At 37.8% G+C, this 24,116-nt stretch overlaps 1 protein-coding gene across 1 annotated transcript in view; it reads right to left on the bottom strand.

Moving 5' to 3' along the window:
• EML6 (EMAP like 6) overlaps window positions 1-24,116 on the bottom strand; it is a 256,550-nt gene that overhangs the window by 143,849 nt on the left and 88,585 nt on the right. Inside the window, exons 3-7 of the mRNA XM_055377903.2 lie at window positions 18,105-18,264; window positions 14,634-14,732; window positions 11,060-11,128; window positions 3,792-3,977; window positions 2,065-2,200 (exon numbers count right to left, since the gene is read on the bottom strand). Coding sequence (XP_055233878.2) covers window positions 2,065-2,200; window positions 3,792-3,977; window positions 11,060-11,128; window positions 14,634-14,732; window positions 18,105-18,264 — 650 coding nt within the window. The remainder of the gene's footprint in view (window positions 1-2,064; window positions 2,201-3,791; window positions 3,978-11,059; window positions 11,129-14,633; window positions 14,733-18,104; window positions 18,265-24,116) is intronic.

Raw genomic sequence — 24,116 nt, forward strand, 5'->3', positions numbered from 1 at the left:
CGGGAATCTGAGACTGATGTACAACGGAGGGCATCGCTGACTGTCCTAACTCTGTAGATGGGAGTTGGCTGTGGGGCTGATGTGATCAGTACCACACCTGGTTACACAGATCCTCATTCAGAACTGGTCCCTGAACTCTCCCAGGAGAGCCAGGCTCAAGAACTCAGTATTGGGTAGAAAAGTATAGCAGCGTAAACCAATGGCTTCTTAGCTGATCCCCATGCTTTAAAATTTATGCCTTAATTATGTGATACAATTTTTGGATTAGCTAAATGGAGTAACTGCCAAAAAGAGTCATGAATCTTGGTTGGTGCTCCCCAACGTTTAGGCAGTTTATGGTCACTAATCCCATCTGGCAAGTTGACTCTGCTCTCTAAGTACATGTTTTGGTTTCTGGTTTACCTTGAAAGATATACCAAGAAGTTTCATGGTTCAGGATCAAACATTTTTGGCTACTGTACTTAAAAAAAATTGCTCTTATGGGTCCTTGCAAGCTTATATCTGTTTGGCATGTTTTTTCCAGATCAAGTTTCCCTGGCCCACACTCTATGGCAGAGAACTTAAGGACTTCTATCTCCTTGTCCCTACATTGAGGTAGACACCAAATTCCACAACTTCCTATGCCAACCTCTGTGCCTAGTATTCAGAAACGTATGCACACCAGCATCCTGAGCCTCCATGAGAAGACAACAGTACAATCCTGGATTAGTTGACTTAAATGCACATTTTTGTATTTCACAGATACATAAAGCAGCTGGCATCCAGGTATAAACAGGAAGTATAATATCCAGCTCACTTCCCTGTTGCTCAACTGTTGGCAAAGTTTTGCTGCAAACAACGCTATTTAAGGATGGCCTGAAGGATATGCCGTCTATGCTGTTTTCTCCCAGTCCTTTGAAATCTACCTAAGGCCGGCAGAGAGCACCGCGCACTGCCACATGATCTGGCCTATGGAACAACCTCTGTGGCAGCATCGCCATCAGGTCACACAGCGGGGGCTTCATGAGGAACAACCCAGGAGAAACAACTCGTTTCAGGCCTGTTGAGGACTTTGAGCCCTATGTCACAGGGTCTTCTCTAAAAGATGCTCAGGAAATTTCTCCCTCATCTCGGCACTGAAAAAGATTCCCCTTCACAAGAACGATGGGTAAGTTTTCATCCTGTGGACCCCCATGGCTCACAGTACCATGTACCCCTCCCTTGGCGCCGGGTCTGTGGCCCACCTGTGGGGAGTGAACAGAACCTCCCAACCTGTGCTTAGCGTAGTAACAGCGCTATGACTTCCTCTTGTCTTACCTATTTACATTTTCCACTTTAATCTTTCTCGGCTGTAAATTCTTTGTCTGCCAGAAGGTAACAGGCCTACCATGAGAATTTTAAAAGATATATTGTATTCTCATATATACACTCTATATATGGTGAGAATAGCTAACAGTTTGAGTGCTAAGTGCGCTTTGCAAGTATATTTAGTCCTCATCCTGAGCATTTTCTAAGTATATTTAATCCTCATACAACTATGGGAGGCTGGTGCTAGTATTATCTCCATTTTATAGATGAGGAAACAGATACCCCGAAATTTGAGACTGCCGTTCAATTTCTTAACTCTCTCATAGGTAAAAAGAATTTGAACCCACCCCCCATGACTGAGCCCATGCTCTTAATCCCTACTACGATAATTATCTACTACTTTAAAGCTATTAAAAAAAAAATTTGTCTGATTTCTCCTCTCATTTGTTTGTTTTCAGAGGCTGGGTACATTCACTTTAATGGTAACCAACTTGTCTAGAACGTCTCAGTTTTGTCACTGACAATCCCATCTCCTAAGAAACCTCAGCAACTTCATCAGAATGCTTATTTTGGCTGCAGCATTGCTGGTTCATACAGATGCATTTGTGTGAATTAGGAAAAAGGACATCCATTTACTTTTAACATACTTTTGCTTGTATTCAATATATTTATATAAACTGCCTTTTTAAAATGGGGTATAGAGAAACAAATATGAATACAGAACTTCACATTATATTTCACATCCAGAGTTACAGGTAAGCTTAACACATATATTACCTTTATATCCTTGTTCTGTCTCCCTGAGATCAATTTTGGTTATTGGTTTGAAATCAGTGTCCCACAGTCGTATACACCCATCTCGCCCACCAGTGGCAAAGCCTTCTTCACAAGCATACATGCTAAAGATTCCAGCCTGTTGATTAAAACAGGTAATACTCAATGCTGCAACCATCCTAAGTATAATGAATAGATACAGTTGAATGTTGATTTAAAAACATAGCAAGGCAAAAACAAAAATAAAACCCCTTTGTTCTCTATTGAAATGCTGACAATAGACCAAGTAGCCATTTATAACACTGTTCATCTCAGCTACATTTAAAAAATCATAATAATCAAAGCAAACTAGTTCAAGTGCTCTTTTACCACTACTAAAAAGATTACAGTTTAAAAAAAATTCAAAAACATAATTAATGCAGATATGGGAATCAAATTATTTTATGTGATAAGTGGCCCTTAGAGAGAAAAGACAACTATGGAGGTGTTTCATGGAAGTTGCTGCCTAAAATAATTAAGTAGAGATAAGAGGCTAGGAACATAAACACTTTCATAGGCACAAAAGTGCCCAAAATGTACCTCAGTGAGCTCACAAAGGTATCACTTGAACCTAACTGAAAATGTAAATAGCACTTGTGTTCGCTTGTTAAGCATCGTTTGAAGATTTTCACACGGGAAATAGTTTTAGGAATTTAAAGATGCTCCTCCACAGGAAAATACTTTATTTGGTTTGTTCAAAAGTGCTGCAAGAATATAATGTTGACATAAGATCCAGTATAAAAAGAAATTAGGTTACTAAGACAGCTGCTTTTGTGAATGAGGACAAATACTGACCTATTATTTTAAGAGCTGTTTCATAATTAGTGAAGCCAAGAAAATTCACCTGCAACATATAGTGAAAGATCTGAAATGTCATAGCTCTAAGAATTGCTTAAACTTTTCTTCATATTAAGGGTATAGGGAATCAATTTGGAGGCAATAAGCTAAAGGTTTATCATTTCCAATAACATCTTTACCCAATTTCCATTCACTATGATAGGCTTTGCCTTTTACATCATCTTCCCATTTATAGGGACAATTTTATCATTTGTAGATACAACAATGTAGTCCTTTTCATGTGTATCAAAAAAGAGAGCAGAGTGGTAAGAAGTTTCTCCTTGCTCTTACTGAGCAGACCATCAGAAGATATGTAGTTATCAATGGTTTCTGATTGTACCTTAAGAGCTCATGACACTGGTGTGGAGGTGACAGCCTGGCACCTCAACATAAAGAATGAGGAAAATCTATCTTACCAACCAATACAAGAGCAATAGTTATCTACACCTTTCCTGTTCAAACTATGGGTCACTGATGAGCTGTGGCGACTTCATCGCAGACCTATGGAGCCAGAATCTGCATTTTAACATGATTCCCCAGAAACTCATGGGCATATTAAAGTTTGAGAAGTGCCTATAAGATGAATCTGATGAGCTAGTTCCAGTGTTCTGTCAAACTACTGTGGATGACACAAATCAAGCAATTAATAGTTAAGGTGAGGGCTAATTACACTGTATGCTTTTGAAATATATTTTCCTTTAGGTGAGCAAATGTAATATGGGAAATTGTCATGAGTAGGGAGTGTTCAGCAGGGTTCTCTGATTCTAAAGCAACAAGGGAAAAATACAGGGAGGGATTCGTGGTCTTACCTTATTTGTTAAGTCACCCACAGATTTCCACATGGTAATACTTACACTATGTGCTCCTTGAATGGTGCGGACTAAATTGAGCCCTTTCCAGACATAGATGTCACCATTTAAAGCACCAGAGTAGGTGATGTCTTCTTTGGCACATGCAAGGCAAAGGATGGTCTGAAGATCCCCTGTTTTGCCAAATATCCCTCTTTTTGCAGTCAGGGCATTTCCACACAGTGTCCAAAACTAGAATGTAAGTGATAAAATACATCTCCAAGATAGAGTATTCGGATGTATTGGATTGGTGTTTATTTATACTTCAGTGCATTTCACATAATTTGCTCTATCCAAGCTAGGCACAAATAAGTTAATTTGCTTTGCTGTAATATAACAACATGTAACACAAAAGCATTTTAGCTAACTACCAGGAACATAAGAAAAGCCTATAACAACACTTTTAAAACTTTCAAAGTTCCAAAATTTCAAAGCTTTGCTCATTGTTTAATGGTGATTTAATAGAAGATAATGTTCTCAGAGTTGGAATCAAGTGGACAAATCATGTTTTGCTTAATTTTTTATCAAGTTATAAAACTAGTATAGGTTTATTGTAGAAAGGTTTAGAAACACAGATAAGTATAAAAAGGAAAATTGTGATAGTCTGTAACTTCTGGAATGCAATGGCGCCATCTCAGCTCACTGCAACCTCTACCTCCCAGGGTCAAGTGATTCTTGTGTATCAGCCTCCTGAGTAGCTGAGATTATAGGAGTGCACCACCAAGCTCAGCTAATTTTTGTATTTGTAGTAGAGACAGCGTTTCTCCATGTTGGCCAGGCTGGTCTCGAACTCCTGGCCTCAAGTAATCTGCCCTCCTCGGCCTCCCAAAGTGCTATAATTACAGGTGTGAGCCACTGCACTCGGCTATATCTAGGTATTTTTAGTGTACATATATTTGGAAATAATTTATAACTTTAAATGTTATAAATCTTCATTGTAGAAATGTTACTTAGAAACGTTTCATAAATATGAGTTATATTTCCATATACCCAAATAATTGACTCGGCTTTTCAGTTTTAGTTGCATAAAATGTGTCCATTGTGTAGAAGACCATACACAAAGCTTCAGCAATTTTATACAAGGCAGTAAGGACACTCCTATGGTTATACAGACACAAAATATTTTGCACTGACATAGTTTTTCTGGGGGGGCAGGTGGGGACAGAGTCTCACTCTGCTGCCCAGGGTGGAGTGCAGTGGCATGATCTTGGCTCACTGCAACCTCTGCCTCCTGGGTTCAAGCGATTCTCCTGCCTCAGCCTCCTGAGTAGCTGGGACTACAGGCATGTGCCTCCGCACCCAGCTAGTTTTGTGTATTTTTAGTAGACATGGGGTTTCACCATGTTGGCCAGGCTGGTCTTAAACTCCTGACCTCAGGTGATCCGCCCCACTTGGCCTCTCAAAACGTTAACATAGTTTTCATGTATCAACTAGAATAACCTCACTGCCCTTGAAATAGCCCCCCCTCAGTTTATAAAGGCTATTTGCATATGCTAAGTTATTTGATCCTATCAAAACCTTTAATAGGCTAAGGTAGACAGGACTGTCATCTCCATCTGGAGGGGAGGGAAAGCAAACAGAAGTAGCTCACTGAAGATAAGGGTTCAATGGGGTTAGAAAAAATACTGAAATCTTTATCTTTGCTTTGACAACTCTGAATCAATGCAGAGGCAAATGAAACAATGAGATAATTTTAAGGTAGCATATTCAGACTGTGCCCGGGTGGCAGGAAATTCAAAGGTAGAGAACTAAGTTGAATTAAACAGAATGAACAAGAGTAGGACTTGGATCAGCAGTGAGGAAGAAACTGCATCTGGATTCAGAGAAGCAGGATGAGATGAAGCCACATGGCAGGCATGTGGGAATAAATCAGTAACATTGTACTATTTTACACCTGTAGGAGAGGAAAAACCATGGTCCTCTCAGAGTAGTTGGGTACTAGAGGAAACAGTTCTGGGATGGCTATACCCCCAAGGTGGCCGGGATTCAGGCAGCTGGGGGTGGGGGGCTGTCCTATGTGTGTGCGTGGCAGGGGGTTAAGGAATAGAGGGATGCCTTGGCAAGAATGAAGGGCAGATACACAATGAAGGACCAAATGGGATTCTCTTCTCAGAAAAAGGTATCAGCTCTGGTAACTCATTTCTTTAGGTATTATTAATGAAAAGGTGTTGAAGTATATGTTGAAATAATAAAGCAGCCAGGTGCAGTGGCTCATGCCTGTAATACCAGCACTTTGGGAAGCCAAGGCAGAGAGATCACTTGAGCCCAGGAGTTAGAGACCATCCTGGGCAACATGGCAAAACCCCATCTCTACAAAAATAATTAGCCTGGAGTGGTAGCACACACCTGTAATAAAGTTTCTTTTAATAAAGAATAAAGAGATCTAGGAAAAAGCTAGTTAGGTATAAGCTTTGGAAAACATTTAAGCTGTTACTATGAACCTGAACAAACTATTAGACATAAATGATTACTGGTTGCACCAACATGCCAAAGAACTTGCTGTTCATGGCAATGCTTAAGGCAGACAGTTCCCTTTCTCTTTACACCTCCTCATGCATCAAGATTAAAATAATTATTTTGTCCTTTAACTTTGGATATACACCCCCCGTCTGAGTTATCTGAATATTTCCAGACAGACAGTCACAAAAAATAGAGCCCATTATCTTCAGACTTGATCTACATAAAAGTTTATTGACAAGTCACCAGGTCAGATGGTATAAGGCCCACATGAAAACATTCCAAAGAGTCAAGTGATTCCCTAAAATGTATGTTATTTTCTGCAGAAAATGGCAAATACCTGAAATATTATCTCTTTTTGAGAAGCATTTCCTACTTGGAAAACAGTGGCAGTTTAGGGTAGCAACACACCATTAAATTCACATCAAATGAGGAGACCTTGTTTATCTTCTCCAGTCTCTACCCACAGACTGTAATGCAAATTTTGTTAGAGCTGGCAGGTACCTTGAGTTCATCTAGCCCTAGGTAGTCCCTAAAGTCCCTTCTGTCTCTGACTAGAGACGGCTCAACAGTATCCACAAACCTGGTAGGCTCATTTGCTATAAAACCAATGAAGCAGCCGATGCTCAACTGTTACTGTTTTTCAAGCATTCGTTTCAGATAATTGCAATTTTCCTATTTGCCAAAACACAGGGGATTTACAAAGCCAAAAAGGATTTCACCCTAGCTATACAAATTTCAGATGAAAGTATTTTCTTTGAGTACAAAGATTTTGCACTCAATTTATGACTGTAATCATTAAATGTTAAGGTAGGTTTTTTGGGGGAAAAAAGTGGAGAAATCCTGGTAATTGGACATAGAGAATACAGACAGCAAAAATAATTTTTTGAAGTCTGCTTAAATGTTTTATATTTCTAAGCAAAATTAATAAAGTATTGCTGGGTAGACATTCCAGATTCTTTGAGGTAAAAATGCTTGTATTTGCTTAGAAAAAATGTCCAAGTCTGCTAAGACAATTAAATTTAAACAGGATAAGTAGCTCTTGTTTTCAAATAAAGTTTCAGAATTTTGTCTCTGCTTTTCTGCTTTTAGAATTTACTGATTTAAAAGTTAGAGTTAACCAAGGACAGAAAGAGATAGGAAGGAATCAGGAGAATTCTATCAATTAAGCAGCAAATCTAGTTAGAACCCAGTAAAAAGTTAAGGCAAGGTAGTTCACTAAAGAAATTTCTCAGTGGAAAGAGCTCTATAGGAGTCAGAGGCTGAGCTTAAATCTCAACTGTGCCATCATTTTTGTGACCCTAGGAAATGGGGAAGGAAATTAACATTATTGTGCCCCTACTGGGTTCCATACTCTTTAATGTAATTATCTTTAATTTAGGAGGTAGTGATCTCTCTCTGAGAGAGAGACAGACAGAGAGAGAGAGAATGAATGAATGAATATTAAATTCAGCCTCAGGGAGATTAAATGGTTGCCCAGAGTCAAGTAGAGGGAAACAATCACAAATCAAAGTCAGATTCCCACCTAACCCCCTAGGGTCCTGGGTTTCTTCACCACTGAGTACAGGATGGATGATGGCTCCCAGGTTAGGGTCCCAGATTTCCAGAAACCCACCACAGCCTAACAGAAATCAGGATCATTATGTACTCACATGTTTTTTTTACTCATGGCTGAAACAATTTTCATATTTTAGTCTGATCAGAAACTCACGTTGGCAGATAACATCTTTGACTAATAAAACATTGCTAAGGAACCTGTGATTTATTGGCTAGTTTATTTTGCGGCCACCATCTTTCAAAATATTTGTTCCCTAAAAAAACTATGGAATAGGTTCTTTGGTGATGAAAACATTGGTAATCTTGGAACATATAATGAGCCAAGGACCCACCCAGCTCCCCAGTCCCACACTTCCATGGGTGACCAATGCCTCTCTTAACTCCTGACAGAAGTGCAACCCCTCACCTAGTTCTGCCTCCCGACCCTTCCTACCAAACTCACCCACCCACTGAGGCTCAGCCTAAGCAGCATCTCCATCCTGACAACATGCTTCTAGCCAGCTGGGATGTCATCTTTATCGATAGAGGGCTTTGATTTTTACCTTTCTTCCAAAACATTCTGTCTTAATGTTTTAATGGCTAAACTTCAAGCAAATTGAAAGTGGCGTCTGTTTTTGTTCTTTCACCTAGTACAAACTCAAATATTAAACTGAATGAGTTTTTGGTCTTTCAGGTATGCTGTACCAAGCATAGAAGGAGCCTCCAGCTGCTGCTAATAAAGCAAACTACCTAGATTTCAGCTGATGTTTTCCTAGATTAAAAATATACACATCAGGGCTTGATACAGGATTATTAAATGTTTACGAAGCCCTAATGTGTTGATGGAATATGTTACACTTTTGAGTAGTGGAACCTCTAAAATTTTTGTTCTCCATTTTTAAATTTTTTCTTATTTTGGAATATATATTGTTGTAAAATAATTTTACAATGAAGTATACAAGGGATAAAATTATCCATCAACCCATTACCCAGAGATAACTGCTTAACATTTGGAGAAGTCCTTCTAATGTATTTCCCACATAAAAATGTTTTTAAAGGAAAAAAAGCCACAAATCTAATCCCAACATAACCCACCCCCAAAGTAAAGTGTAAACTTCCCCATATAATAGATTTTGAATATTTCCCAATATCATCAATCATCTAAAACATAACTTATGATTGTACAGTGTTTCATCATATGGATGTAACATTTTATTCAACTTCCTAGAGACACTTAAGTGGTTTCAGATCTTCTGTTTGGTTTATTTCAGATCTTCTATTTGGTTATTTGCTATTGACAAGTTACTCAGCAATAAGTCAGCTCTTGGTTCATACTTCTAACAATTTGCTTGGGATAGATTCTAAGATATGAAATTACTGGATCAAAGAGAATTGACATTTCTAAGGATAAATATTTCCAAATTTCTTGGCTGAAAGACCATTATCAGCTTACCCCTCTCTACCAGCAAGGTTTGAGAGTGGTCATTCACTGAATCTTTGCCAAGATAGGGTACTTTTAATCATAAATTTGATAGATTTAAAATGCTGTTATTTTAAAATTTGTGTTCCTTAATTAGAGTTTAACATTTTCATAAGTCTATTGGCCAACAGTGTTTCTATTTGTCAGTTTTCTATGTTTTTTGTCCATTCTACAGATTTGCAAGAGAGCTTTGCATTTTGAGAACAACCCAGTATCTACTTTGTGTGCTGCTTATACTTTTGCTAGTTTGTGGTTTCCCTCTTTTTGTGGGGAAAAAAGGAATTATACAGAATATTTTAATATTTCTATAGTTGCATCAGTATTATCCCTTACGATTTCTTTGCTTTCACATTTTAAAAAAATCTTTCTCCAATTTGAGCAGTTAAATATTTGCCTATATATTCCTCTAGTTATTTTATAGTTTTTGAAACTTACCTCTTTAATTCATATAGACTTTTAGTGTATAGTATGAAGTATTGACTTTTTCTAAAAAATTGATAAATTTGTGCCTGCCAGTTAGAGATGCTATTATACTCTAAGTTGTCATACATATTAAGTTCTATTTTTCAGCTTTTTTTATTTCTTTGTATCCAAGTCTTATATCATTTAAATTAAATTCTACTATACTTTAGTAAATAGTGGTACATATATCCTCTTCATGATTCTTTATCCCAAAGTTCATAGTTATTGTCATTATTTAATGCTTCCAGATTAATTTAGGATAATTTAAAGGGAAATTCTGTCAGGTAAAAACAAAAGTAATAGGGATTTTAACTGCATTTCTACCAAATATAAATTTGGAGATAAATGATACATTTGTAAATTTTAGACGTGTCCAGAATCAACATTGTCACTCCATTTGTTCAAGTATTGTTTTACATTCTTCTGCAGAGTTTTGTAACATTCTTTAGGTAAGTCTTCCGTATTTGTTATACTTATTTGAGTATTTTATCCTCTGTCCCCTTCTAACCAAGCAAGAATAATGGGAAGGATCGTGAAAAACTAGACTAAAAGAACTGCAAAATAGGAGGGGTTGGTTAGAGGAAAGTCTTCATTCATACAGAAATGTATCATTTTTGTACAGAATCCATGCATGCTCTATGCAAGAAAGTAATCCTTATACTCTTGTTTATGGACTTTAACTTATATTATTTACGATCCTATAGAGAAAGAAGATCCTGGGCCATATCCCAGGGGTCAGGAGAAATTTTTGCTATGTCAGAGCAAAGCATGTTGATGCAGTTAATTTTGCTACTTGTGAACAAAATAGTAAGAAGTAAATGTGGGTCTACCCAGATGAGAGTGTAGTCTAGAGGAAGATTGGGGCGTTTAAAAACCAATGGTCCAGATAGGTTTGTACTGTGAATTCCTCTATTTCCATGTAGAGCGCAACATGACACCTTTCTTTTAAGGGAACATAACATGTCAAAGTGTTGACATGCAAATACGTAAATATTCATTATAATGGAAAAACTTACTTCACAACATTAAAATAAACACTGTTTTAAAACATGCAATCCCACAAGTATTATGAGTCTTCAGTTCGATATTTAATTAACATAAAATTTCCTTTTCAGCTGCCTGCGGAGCACTTCACTTGATTGTCATTACTTTGCATTTCTAAGAGAGATCCCCATCAGCTGATGTTAGTTTGCTTCAGGAGCAGAGAAACAGGTAAGAGGGCTCTATATTGAAGAAACAAAATGTAAAGTCTAGCTGTCTCTCAACATCAAATTATCTATACAAACACCTAAAATTATTTGCACTCAAGGTACCAAAATTAAAAAACAAAAAACTTTACCTTTATATGTTTTACTCCACAGCTAACCACTCTGTTTGGCTGATATGGATCCCAGGAAATATCAAAAATCTGTTCAAAACATTAAAAGTTGCCATGTTGATCATTTGGTATATTTTTGCCTTTTCCCAATACTAGTCCAATTGCCAAGACTCTACTCTAACATTTAGAACACAATGTTACCTGCACAGAATAAAAATGGAAGATTTGGCTTGGAATGAGTCAGGAACTAACACACACGTTATCACCTCATGTCTACTTACCTTAAGGCCTGAGTAGAGAGAGAACTTACCATAATTATTTAGAACAAACTGGTGTCATATTTTTAATTTTGTCCATTTGAGATAAACAAATGGACAATTTAGGATAAATTTTTGATCAAATTTTTCAATAGCTCTCCACAGTGCTAACACTTTGGAGATAGCTTTTCAATAGAAATTTAAAGAATTATAAAATGCTTCTTAGCTAGGAAAACATTCAACAGTTAACTACAATTTAATGTGGCCAACAGTCTCTAGTAATCACAGAAGTTAATATTCCTAAATGTAAGGCAGAGGGATTTATCTGTCACTAACTGAAATAGTCCCTCAGGCTATCATTTTAATCTGACCCAACATACTACTGTATTTTCAATTATCCAATGAACTGAAAATATATCTGCAACTACTATTTGTCATTGTTTTTTTTTTTTGGTTTTTTTTTTTTTCTTTTTTGAGACAGTCTCGCTCCGTCACCAGGCTGGAGTGCAGTGGCGTGATCTTGGCTCACTGCAACTCCGCTTCCCAGGTTCAAGCAATTCTCCTGCCTCAGCCTCCCGAGTAGCTGGGACTACAGGCGCGTGCCACCACGCCCAGCTAATCTTTCTATTTTTAGTAGAGACGGGGTTTCACCTCGTGATCCACCCGCCTTGGCCTCTCAAAGTGCTGGGATTACAGGCATGAGCCACCGTGCCCGGCCTATTTATCATTTTTTAACAAGAGCTACCAGACAGTTTGCAGGTAGTTCTATTTCCAATCCAGAGACAAGAAGGAAAAGGTCAATCCTGAGAATCAAATTGCCCACAGCAATTGCTTAAAACAGGTATTTCCAGGGGCCATCTGAGATGCTCTCATTTAGTGGGTCTGGAATTGGGCCCAGATACCCAACACTTTAAACAGACTCCAGGAGATTCTGATGGAGGTAGATCCATGGAACGCATTCCATGACACACTGATAGAAAGGGAAGGACTACTTGTCAGGGACCAAGTCTAGACCAGAGAAATAACCTAGACCACTAACTTTTCATCACATATAAAGGAGCAATTATGGTCCCCAGAAAGAGCACTGAAGAAAAAGTACTTGGTCCAAGTATCCATTTCAGCCATTCAAGCTCAGGCAAGTCTGAGCATCTCTAACCTTAACCTCATCTTCTCTACGTGGATAACAACACCTCAAGTTTTGTTAAGGTCAATGAAGATAAGGTATATAAAGTCATCTTGCAGGGTATAAAACATTCATTATATAAATGTAATGGATTAAGTATTTTAGTGCCACTAAAATAATCTTGAAGATAATCTTGAAGTTAACCATAAGCAGTCAATAATTCATACTGGTATCAGTAATAAAGAGCAAAATTATGTGTGACACAGATTATGGGGTCTGGGAGAACAGTGTTCCAAATAAAGCATTTCATTAAAACATCCTAAGATTACAGACTCATCACTATAGTCCTATTATACTTTTTACATTTCACCCTTACTGGCAAGTGGTAGCACAGCAATAGCACATGCACAGTCACTGAAACATACAGGCAAGTCACATGATATCCAGTGGTGTTCAATTTATCTAAAGTTTTAACAGAGTTGAATTGAGCAAACAACTGTTTGCAAATTGGGCAGCCCTCAGAACCAGAAGAGGTTCAGAGAGCTCTGCTCTGCAACTGGGCAGGCATATGTATCCTGGGAAAAACGAACTGAGGTACAGAAACAGCTTTCCTAGTTTCAGTACCGAATTTGCTTTATTTGGGCATGGTCTGAATAGATGGCAGCCTGCCATTGGCTGAAGCTGGCTGCCACTCAGCTATTTGTTACGGAAGTATACACCTAAATTTTCAGTTTGGTCACTTACCAAGCTAGGATGTAGTTGATTTTGTAGAGACTTACCATATGGAGGGCAGCTGAGGCCAAATTTAGTTTAACAGTAATAATTTAACAATAAAAGCTCTTTCTATACAAGCCAAAGTGATTACATTAGGCTATTTTTCTAAGTAAGGAGATTTTACTGGTTTAAACTGTTTGTAACTTTAGTTTTCTACTTTTTCCAAGGTGATAAGGCCCAAAATTCTGACAGACAGTATACTAGACTAGTTCAGGTCAGACTATATAAAATGACTCAGAAATAGAAGTAGCAAATGCAGAATAACTCAGATAAAATATTATGTATGAGTGTATATATATGCTGTGAAGTATCCCCAGAGGATTCTATCTGTAGCCAGGATTGGGAACTACTGGACGAGAGGGGTACCAGGCCTCTTCCAGTACTGAGGTTCTATTGTTGGTCACTCCCGAGCTTTCTGAAGACTTGATCCTGGAGTAGAATTTGCAACATCTGTGGGGTCTCCTTACAACTACAAACCTCCATAGATCAATGTGCCATTCATACTTTTTTTTTTTTTTTTTAAGAGTTCCTTCTAAGCAAGAGACAGTGAATTTCATGTTTAACTAGAGCCTCATTCTACATCAAGCTTGTCCAACCCACAGCCCAGGATGGCTGTGAATGCAGCCCAACACAAATTTGTAAACGTTCTTAAGATATTATGAGATTATTTTATTTTTAGCTCATCAGCTATCATTAGTGTTGGTGTTTATGTGTGGCCCAAGACAATTCTTCCAATGTGGCCCAGGGAAGCCAAAAGATTGGAAATGCCTATTCTACATTAACACTTATATTGTGCAGAAATACAAAACAACTAGAAATTCAAGTAAGACAGTCATGCAAATTCATTGTTTAGAGAAACCAAGATAATAAAGGAGTCAAATTATTTTAATTATGCAAGACACTGGCAAATTAGATTTCTGACCAGTTTTATGTATATACCCCCTTCATCCCCTAAGACTACATGGAATTATCATTTCTGATCACACTGACTTGAACAGGAGTAAGCAGGTCACATTCTATGTTCTCAAATACAACAAAGAATCACGAAGTTGTCATTACACTCATTCAAAATTAAAATGCGTACCCTTGTAATCATATTTTGTGACTATTTTCTAACAACTATTTCCATTTCTAAATGAATACATCTAAACTACACATAATTTCAAATTCAATTCCATTTTGATTTCATAAAGTAAAATGCCAGCATCAAAAATTTGCTTTGCCTATGAAAAGCAGTAACAATTCATATAAAGTACTTGATCACCAGAAGCACATTAACACAGTTAGCTATTAATCACGAAAAAAGAGGATGCTTATAAGTTTAATAGGAAAAAATGTATACTGAAATATTTACTGTTAAAAACATTAGAAGTCTGAGACGCGATATCACAAGTCCCCCCAAGTTCTGAAATCTGCACAGCTTGATCCAACAAGTTCTTACCCTGTCAGAATGGCCGGTGGCTGAGGCCAGAAGTTTTCCCTTCCTCCAGTCCCAAATGCAGACTGTGTTTTTGGCATCCAACCCCACAGAGGCTAAACGCTAAGAATAAGAACAATAATTTAGTACCTAAAAGTGATGGGAAGACTTATTGACACGTTAAGAAATAGTTACTATTTACTATGGGTTAGGCATTGAATTTCTTATAACAAACCGATTTCTCAAAACCCATCTTAAACCCCAAACTAAAAATAACACAATAGATGACTTCCATTAGTATATGCTGAAATTTCAAAAACCTAAGAGCTACAGCTCCTTTATCCTTTTTAAGTGTAAGAAACATACATATAAACTCTCAGGAAATCTCTGATACGTCAATAGAAACTACAGAAACAGAACTTGATAGCAGCATTTGGAATTTTTAACTTAAAATTTTTAGGTAAAATCTTAATGTGAGATTTAATAGAACCCAGGATTCTATAGTCTAAAAGCTTCAAACTGCTAAAATTTAACGGTTTGACGAATAGAATAAATGAACATTAATTTTTAGTTTTCTATAATTTCACAAACATTTAAGGTGACTACAAGATAATATAATCTAAGTAGAAGTAATCTGGTACTTCACCTCCCAGCCTAAATTCCCTGGGTTCAGGTCAGAACCTGTCCTTAAAGGAAGAATAAAATGCAACCCACATGATTATATACAAAACCAAGTGTGAAAAACAGGCAACAGTCATACCAAAATCAGAGTTTCTTGCAGGATATCACTTATAAGGAGACAGTATTATGTAAGAAATCTGAACTATAAGTAGATTTGGCTTTTCTTTAAGTAGCCAGACATAACACCTTGCAAAATCAACCTCCTTAAATCTCACTTTTCTCATTTGTACAATGGGTATAAAAAATATTCATTCCTTCTGCTTTATTGGATTGTTGTATGGGTCAAGTGAAGTATGTAAATTAAAGAGGTTTTAAAAATATGGTATTCCCCAAGTGTAAGAGTGTGTGAGTACTGAGTACATTCGAGAGTGTGTCTGTGTATATGCACACTCACAGTGTGGATGAAACAGACAGCCACATATGGTTAAATGTATACATGTGCTGTTATGCAAGGATTCTTCAGGTTTCTTCACTAAAGATGGCTTCCATTAGGAATTTTTAATATAACACACATCGTTGAGGGTTTTTTAATGTGTCCTTAAGAAATATCTTTGCTATAATTTTTTAACTGAGGGTTTCAGCAATGGAAATAAGATGTGGTTGTATTTTTATTCATAAGAAAATTTGAACGGGTGAATTCCATTCAGCTTATTCTTTTTAAGAGAAAAAAAGCAGTGAACACAAATAGGGGCACTGAAGTAAAACCCACATTTCCTGATGGAGAAAAAGCTGAAAGAAACCTATTTTGTTCATCTGTAGTGACAGGTCCCATAGCTACCTGAAAAGCATCTTTATTGCCTTTTGTCTATTGTGAGGTAATGGACCATTTGTCATTTCTAAATATCATTCGATTCCAGTGAACTCTGTCCAGGGAGTAAGGCGGACCTGAAGAAATAGCCATCAACAAGCCAGGAAATCCACCATGGCTAACATACAAGAGGTTATTTCTCTCACCTGACAGTTAAGTACCATGCAATCCACCCCCACCACCATCCTTCAAAATGAAACCTAAAAGAGAATAGCTAGGATTCTAACATAAATTAACATGGACAAAAATGAAGTTAAAGCTGGATTTCCCTCTGCTGCATTACATTTTCTTGTGACACTTCAGAACAAATTGATAAAGAATGCTTGCTTGAATAACAAAATCAGATTAGAGAAGGTACATACCAGTACAGACATAAGCATACATTTATACTTGTACATGTGTATGGATTCTGATTCACTTCAGTTTATTCAGGAAGTCAATATAACTGCAAGCCTGAACAAATACTAGCATCCAGCTATTGTCTCCTTATGTAGCCATAAAAGGGAATGCATGCATTAAACTGACTAACTGGATGAGATTACAAAGGAGTAAAATAAAGAACATATATTCCAGGGGTCTACCTATGTAATAAATCTAGTTCTAGAAAGAAAAATGACTAGTGATCGATGCTCTCTTAAAATAGCAGAAAACAGCAAGTAAATGCTAATTGTTTTTCAAAAGTGACTCAAACCAGGTCAACTCCTATAATCCACTGAATTTCCCACAGACTTTCAGTTAAGCCTCTATGAATAATTTCACAGATCTTTGCATGGCACCAACTTACAGAATTAACTCTGAAACTTGTCAAAAATTAGATTGAAGGAATTAACAGGCAGAAACATGCAGGGTGAGATAGACAGAGGAAGGGTGGCACAGGAAACGGAGGCGGTTGGGGAGATGGGGAGAAGAGGCCCGGCCTTGGGGAGGAGATGAATGCAGCCGGAGCCAGGAATGATCCCTCTGTTTTTACTTTCTTTTCTAGAACGTATCAACCTATCTTTTCTGCCCAGTGTTGCTGTAGGTCAAAGGAAGAAGAGAAAATGTTGTCGGGAGGGATTGGCAAGGCTTTGTGAAAACCTTTGGAGACTGAATCACTTCAATGGGCAAAAGAGTGAGCAGGACACTTCAGGTGGACAGGACAGACTGAGGAAGGGCCCAGAGGTACAAACATGCAAGGTCTGCGATAGGAGTCTTGCAGATTTGTCCAATTCGACTACAAGGGCACAACGGAGAAAAGTCTAGAAAAGTTGGCTAAAATAGAATGCCCACCTACAAAGTGTGGACTTTATTCATTGAGTACTCCAAGCTCTTACTGGTTTTAAACAATGCTTTCACACCGTTTTCAGTTGATGAAATGCATTAGCAAGAAATTGCCTGTGAGGAGACTAAGAGATTCAACTAAGTCAGACATGACACTGACTTATTAGCACTTAAAGGACAGTGGCAGGAAGAATGGAAAGGAGAGGATGTCAGTTATTGTAAAGAAACATGAATACCCAGGAACTGATGATAGATTGAATTGGGAGAGGACAGGGAGAAGCAGCTAAAAGTGACGTCAAGGGGTAAAGAGTCAAGGATAATCTTCCCAGTGGATTATTAGGAGGTGATGTCATCTTTTGAAACCAAGAGGTACTACAGACATGCTCAGGGCTTGACGTCTGTGAATAAGGCTTGGTCTAGCCCTTACTCCAAATAGGAAGCTAACAACAGACAACAAAGTAGAATTACTGGGCTATGGTGAACCTGATCAGCATGAATTCATGACTTCTTTTATGGATGCTTTTTAACCACATGGTGGGACTAGGGGAACAAAAACCAAGGCCTGTCCAGAGTTTGGTGTTAGTGCCATAGCTTTAAAGGGGAAAAAACAGGTGAAAAATTCTAGGAGGCTGTGCCAGAAGAACCAGCAAGGGTTGATGGACTTTGAGTCTACTGGCTATTTGTATTATAGTTTTAAGTGAGTTGTGAGAAGTCATTAAATAAAACAAGTAAAAAAAGATACACACCTGTCCATCTGAGTCAAAAGCCAGGCAGGCAACTCCATGTGTATGGACATCTTTAAGAATAGACACAGTCTGGACATTATAGGAATCCCATATGCATATATATGGCTCCTTCCCGACTTGGCCAGTTGCAACGAGAGTTTTGTCTGGGTGTAAGGCAAGGCTGAAAGAGAAAAGGTTTCTTTTCATATCTTCCAACTGAAGAAAACACTGATCACCTTTTATCCAAATCTGTTTGTCATTTAAATTATCTAACAAGGTGATCTCAAGAGAAAGAGTCTGAACTGTCCCCAAAGTAATTAATTACTTGATTTGACTAATTGAAATGTTCACTTTAGCAGAGAGGCTTAGCACAGTCTGACAATCTCATTTGGTCTTACCCATTGGTTACCTTGAAAATTAGGTGCTGTTGTGATTGTAATTATTCAATTTAAAATCATCTGTATAGTTTTATAATTGCTTTATGTTGTGAAATTTAATTATTGATATTCAAAATATTACTTGTTTTCAAGTTAGCTTTTGACTTTAATTTGTTTTTAAATGTTGTTACTAGGGGAAGGTTCTCTTCTTGAAATTAAACCTACTTGCAGAAGCACTGGATACTATCCTCATTAGGATTTCAAAGCATGAATGGGTCCCAGAGTCATGTGCTGTTTCTGTGTCTGTTGCTATAGATTACACATTTTAAGTTAAAGTTTCCATTTTACATAGATCACTGTGACACCAAAGAACTACAAATTACAATTGTGGTTTGTATAGCAATTTTTCTCTGTAGTTCGATAAAAATGAAACTTCGTCAAATACCAACTGGTATTTTAAGGAGTCAGTAGCCGTTGAGAAGTATTTTTCCTAGATTAAAAAAAAAAAATCACCCTAATGTTTTAAATTCATTGTGTACAGACGCTGTGTCTTTCTAAAAAGCAGACATTGGGAATCAAGAGCACATTACCTATATAGCAAACTAGCTCATTGTGTAAACTTCTGCTTATACAATAAACAAATACAAATTTTCCCATTTCAATTTTCAGTATCTGCTTAACACAGTAAATGGAAGTAGACTTTTTTTTTTTCAGTGTTTAGCATGATGTTAATGAGAGTATATGTTCTGATATCAGACACTGGATTTGCATGTTGGCTGCCCTTAGTATCTCTGGTTCTTTGGACAAATTACTTCATCTTTTGCCTCAGTTTCCTCATCTAAAAATACAGATAATACAGAAAATAGATGATATAGTCAATTTGGGGAACTTAGCAGAGTGCCTGGTACAGAGCGAACACTGAATACAAATTTTGTCTTTTGTGTAATTAGCATTATATATCTATAACCAACATAAACATGCCTGTGTGAATATAATATGGCTTCCAAAAACAACATATGTACTTTAAATCCATGTTGGACATCTGAAAAGTGCTTGCTGGAAAATATATCTTCAGGAATCTTCATAAGCAAGTAATACAAAAAGATAACCCATATAGAAGGGTTGCTTTTCACAGCAGGTGAATGCTATAAGCTTTTAACTTTTTAAGGTTGTAGAACACTTCAGCATTCAGTTGGTGAGAGATTATCAATAAGAAAGGACCCTCCCAATCTCAATTTTGTTGAGACACACCTGCTATTTCAAAGTATCTAGATGTCCCAGAAAACTGCAAGATTATGGCATGCCATGTTTGCTCATTAAGCTGAGTGGATGGAAGCAGTCTGAAAACCCTGTTTGTTGATAAACCAGTATATTTTAACTCATTCACTTATTCAACAGGCCCTTGTGGACCTATGATATGTCAGGGACAGTACCATAGACATATAAACAGAAATCACAATGCTATCTTTGAAGGAGCCCACTTTCAGAGGAAAGAGACATGTAAAGTAGTAATCACAATATGTCAATATACATACACAGTAACATAGAAAGATGGAGGATGGAGAAAGATGGAGGATGGAGTGACCAGCTGCCCAGGACGTTAGTGAAGACACGAGTTCATATGAAAGACAAGGTGCAAAGGGGATTCATGTGAAAAGACAATGTCCTCCACAGTTTCAGTCTTATAGAGAATGGCAGAAAATGAAATGGGTCAGGCAGGCAGGGGCAGCTCTTGAAAGCTGTCTTAGCCAGGCCAGGAAATTAGGGTACCACTGACTATTTTCAGCAGGACACAGCATAAACAGTTCCATAATTTAGGAAGGTAATCCTAGCAGTGATGAAATGCAGGGGTAAGGACAGATCTGTGAGGGGTGTTAGGAGAGGCAAGGTGGTCAGTTAGGGACCAGGGAGAGACAGGGAGGGAAGACATGGGTAGAGGGGATAAAGAAGAGTCAAGAGCTACTGGGGGTGAGAACAGAGGGGGAAATGCTTAGTATGTTTGAGACTCAAGGACAAGCTTGGGCACATTAAAGTTGACAGAAGATTTTGTGTGGGCAACGAGGTTTGTAACTCACAGAGCCTGGCTACAGTAAAGTTTGAAGCCTATGAGCCTGATCCTGGGAAAAGATGGCCTAACTCTATCCAATTTTTAGTGGGGAAACCAAGGAGACTGCTCAGGTTAGCATCACATCTGGAATCCTAAAGGCTAGGAAGAAGAGGATTGACTAGATTGTATGCTCCGTGAGGGCAGGGGCTGTCTTCCATCACTCTAAACAGTTCCTGGAACATCATACAGCAGAGTAAGCATTAACAAAATACTTGAAGAGGGAGTGAATGGTGCCAACCATCTTGGCTGCCATATTGCCTCTCCCCCTGCAATAGGCAACAGGTTCTACCCAGGGACTAGAAAATGAAGAATGAGCATATTTCCCCTGGAAGGCCAGAAACACTTTCAAGAGATAGAAATTAAACTATTTTGCTGTGATCACAGCTTCTATTTTAAAATCCTTGAGATACTTGTTAGATTCTTGAGATTCTGAAGCATCCAGAAGCAAATAATAAATCACTGCTCCGAGCAGTTGTTCTAATTCCATAATTCCTGATTTATTTCAGTTCTTTGAATGATGGGGTTGGGGGGAATGGAATAAACAGATTTCAACAAGTCTTCAAATAACTTACGAGCCTTAGTTGTTCAATTAGCAGTGCTACCCCAAAACACCTCACATTTTGGATTTAAAGTATTTTTATGCTGGTTATTGTTCTTCTCATTCATACTGAAGCCCATAAATTTATCACATTTACTAAAAAGTTCACATTGCAATTTTTTTTTCTTGCCAGAAGTTCCTTCACACTGTTTGTTAAATCATCTCTTTACAGCCCTTTCTCCAGTCCTCCTTTGCCATTTGGGTACATTAAGAAAGTGAGCTTTTTCTCCTTTCATGAGCCAGAGTCTGTGACATCACCTCTCTGGCTTGATGCAACATGATTGCTTAGAGTGACTCATAATGTTACCATTTATCTATGTCCATGTCAAGAATAGCAAGAACAGAGAACCACCTTTATTCACTTTACTATTTGTTGCCTTTCCCATCAGCTTCCCAGAAACTCCACTCCTTTCAGCAGTGACATGTATCATCCAGGGCACAGCCAAATGGCATCCATGTCTCATCCAGGGCACAGCCAAATGGCATTTACTTCTATTTTAAATTTGTCATGTCATTTCAAAAGCACGTTAAGCCTCAAAAAAGGAGAAAAGCTCACGAACTTTACTCACTAAATTTGCAAGAGAATAGAAGGTATCAATAATGGTGGAGTTACAGATTTATTTAATAAGTATTTATTTAATAAATAAAATTCCACACATCTTTGGAATTTTAGTTCAGAAGCATTTTAAATGACAGGTGAGTATTATGTTTGAATTTTCCCCAAATGAAACCAAGTCCATCCTTTTCTACCTACCTCAAAATTGCTCTCTGCTCCTTTCTGAGTGCTGTGAGCCTCAGAAGTCACCCTCCAGCCACGCTGTTAGTCAACCAGCAGATTAAAAGGTCAGGTCTTTGTATATAATTAAGGGGCTGTGATGCAAAGAACCCTGTCCCCTGAATCCCTGGGCTTTTGATAAGATCTCATGAGAAATGGCCAACTATTGTGTCCTCCTATAGCGGAAGTCACAGAAGCGGAGAGTGCCACCATCACACAAAATGCTTATTCTACCTTGGGCTTCTTGTCATCTTCTTTACCATGTTATGACTGGAAGTACGGACACTACTTATCTCTATTTTAAGTCTATCCGCCTATTGAGAGTCCATATATTTAATTCTTTGCTTTTCTAAGACTTGCAACTTTTTCAAGTTATTTTAGCTACGACAGCACTGTCACAATATTAAAACTTTTACAGTTGACTCCCTTTCATTGAGAGTCTCAAGACAATGAAAGTCTCATTCCACACCTACATAAAAAGTTTTGGTGTGACTGTTTTTCCTTTGGTACTCAGTTTATTCCATTTATTGTATTTTATATATGGCAACAAAAAAAGGATCAAGTTTTGAAAGAACCGTTTTTTAATATATAAACCTAGTTCTGTTGGGAAATCCCATCTTCTGTTACCATAGCAATAGAAAGCACTGCAGAGAAGGACCTTCATCAACCTATCTGGGAGAAGAAATTGATTTGTTTCTCCAGCATGCCAGGAGGGAAAAGCATGTCTTCCTGATGTCAGATGAGATCAGGAAGATTTCCAAACATCTTGTGAAAAAGAAAAGATGAGAATCAAAAGGGTCATGGAAGGAAACAGCCTTGCTTATGAAGTTTAACAACAACAACAACAACAACAACAAACACTCATCAATATTAATCATTCTTGATTCCTTGAGGCAAAAAATTTTATGAGCACTTGTTCCAAGTGCAGCATTTAAAAAATGTTCGCAATTCTTAAGCCTCATTTCATTTTTGCCCAGGCTGCTTCAGTGATTCTCTCAGTAATAATTTATATGTTTAGTTTTTTTTGTTTTTGTTTTCGAAAAAAAAAGTCTCACCAGGAAAGCATGAAAGCCTTCTCCCTCCCTGCCCTGAAGATAACCTTGAGAGCAGCTTTTCCATGTCAGAGGCAGAGGCATATCAAAATTAGGTTGCATTGTCTGAGGACAGAAGGGGAGGTTGCTGCTTTGGGGATTGAAGGGTGAGTGACCCAGCCTCAGTGGATGTTCATCTGCAAGGCAGAAAAGGCAAAGGCAGGCCCGATTTGAACAGTGGCCTGGAGGTAGTGGAACCTCAGATGGGGATGGCTGTGTTCCAGTCCTGGTCCCAAGAGATGCGCTTAGCACTTGAGTACCCCACCACAACTGTGATCTTGACACCACAGAGAGGGCCCTGCCTTCCTGGTGGGCTTGGGCAGCACAAACAGGAATGACAGCAACATGGACAAAACAGCAAAATTCATTACCATTTTCCTGAATCGTGTGAACCCCACAGAACCTGTATAATCCATAGTTAAGCAGGGGGGGTCCCTAAAACTGGACTTTAACAAGCTTGATGAGTGGTGCATCTAATGAGAATGTGGTTTAGTAAAATAAACTTAATACCTTGCCATAACTGTATGCTATACTTACTGGTATGAAACTGTATTCCAGCAATACCTTCGTATAAAAGAATGGTTAAAAATACAGCCATACAGTGGCATGATTGGAGCCAGCTTAGACTGGCCACCAAAAACTGATTAAGTTTTAGCAACTTTGTAAACCAGTTAATCACAGCCACCGTTAGGTATTATATAGATTTACAATTACATAAATTATATTAAAAGCAAAGGTAATACATACTGAAAGCTCGTCACTTGGTAATTATTTTACTACATTTCACTGTTGTCTATAGTCATGAGGTTATTTATTGCTATCCTATCCATATGGTAGAAATACCATAGATGGTGTGTTACTCCACACCTCTTCCCAACTCCATTTTCAATGATGTCACATTGGTGGCTTGAAGTCAGCCATAGTGGGTATATTTACATCATGGAAATCACTAAGTGCTACAAATCAGGGCTTAATTTATTGTTTTGTTGATTGTCTAGACTTAATAGGATAAAATGTTGATAAGGCAGAACAAACATAAAAGCGTGTCACTCTGTAGCTGTTACATTGTGAATATATAAAATTGA

Source organism: Gorilla gorilla, chromosome 12 (genome assembly GCF_029281585.2).
Source record: "Gorilla gorilla gorilla isolate KB3781 chromosome 12, NHGRI_mGorGor1-v2.1_pri, whole genome shotgun sequence".
Lineage (NCBI taxonomy): Eukaryota > Metazoa > Chordata > Mammalia > Primates > Hominidae > Gorilla > Gorilla gorilla.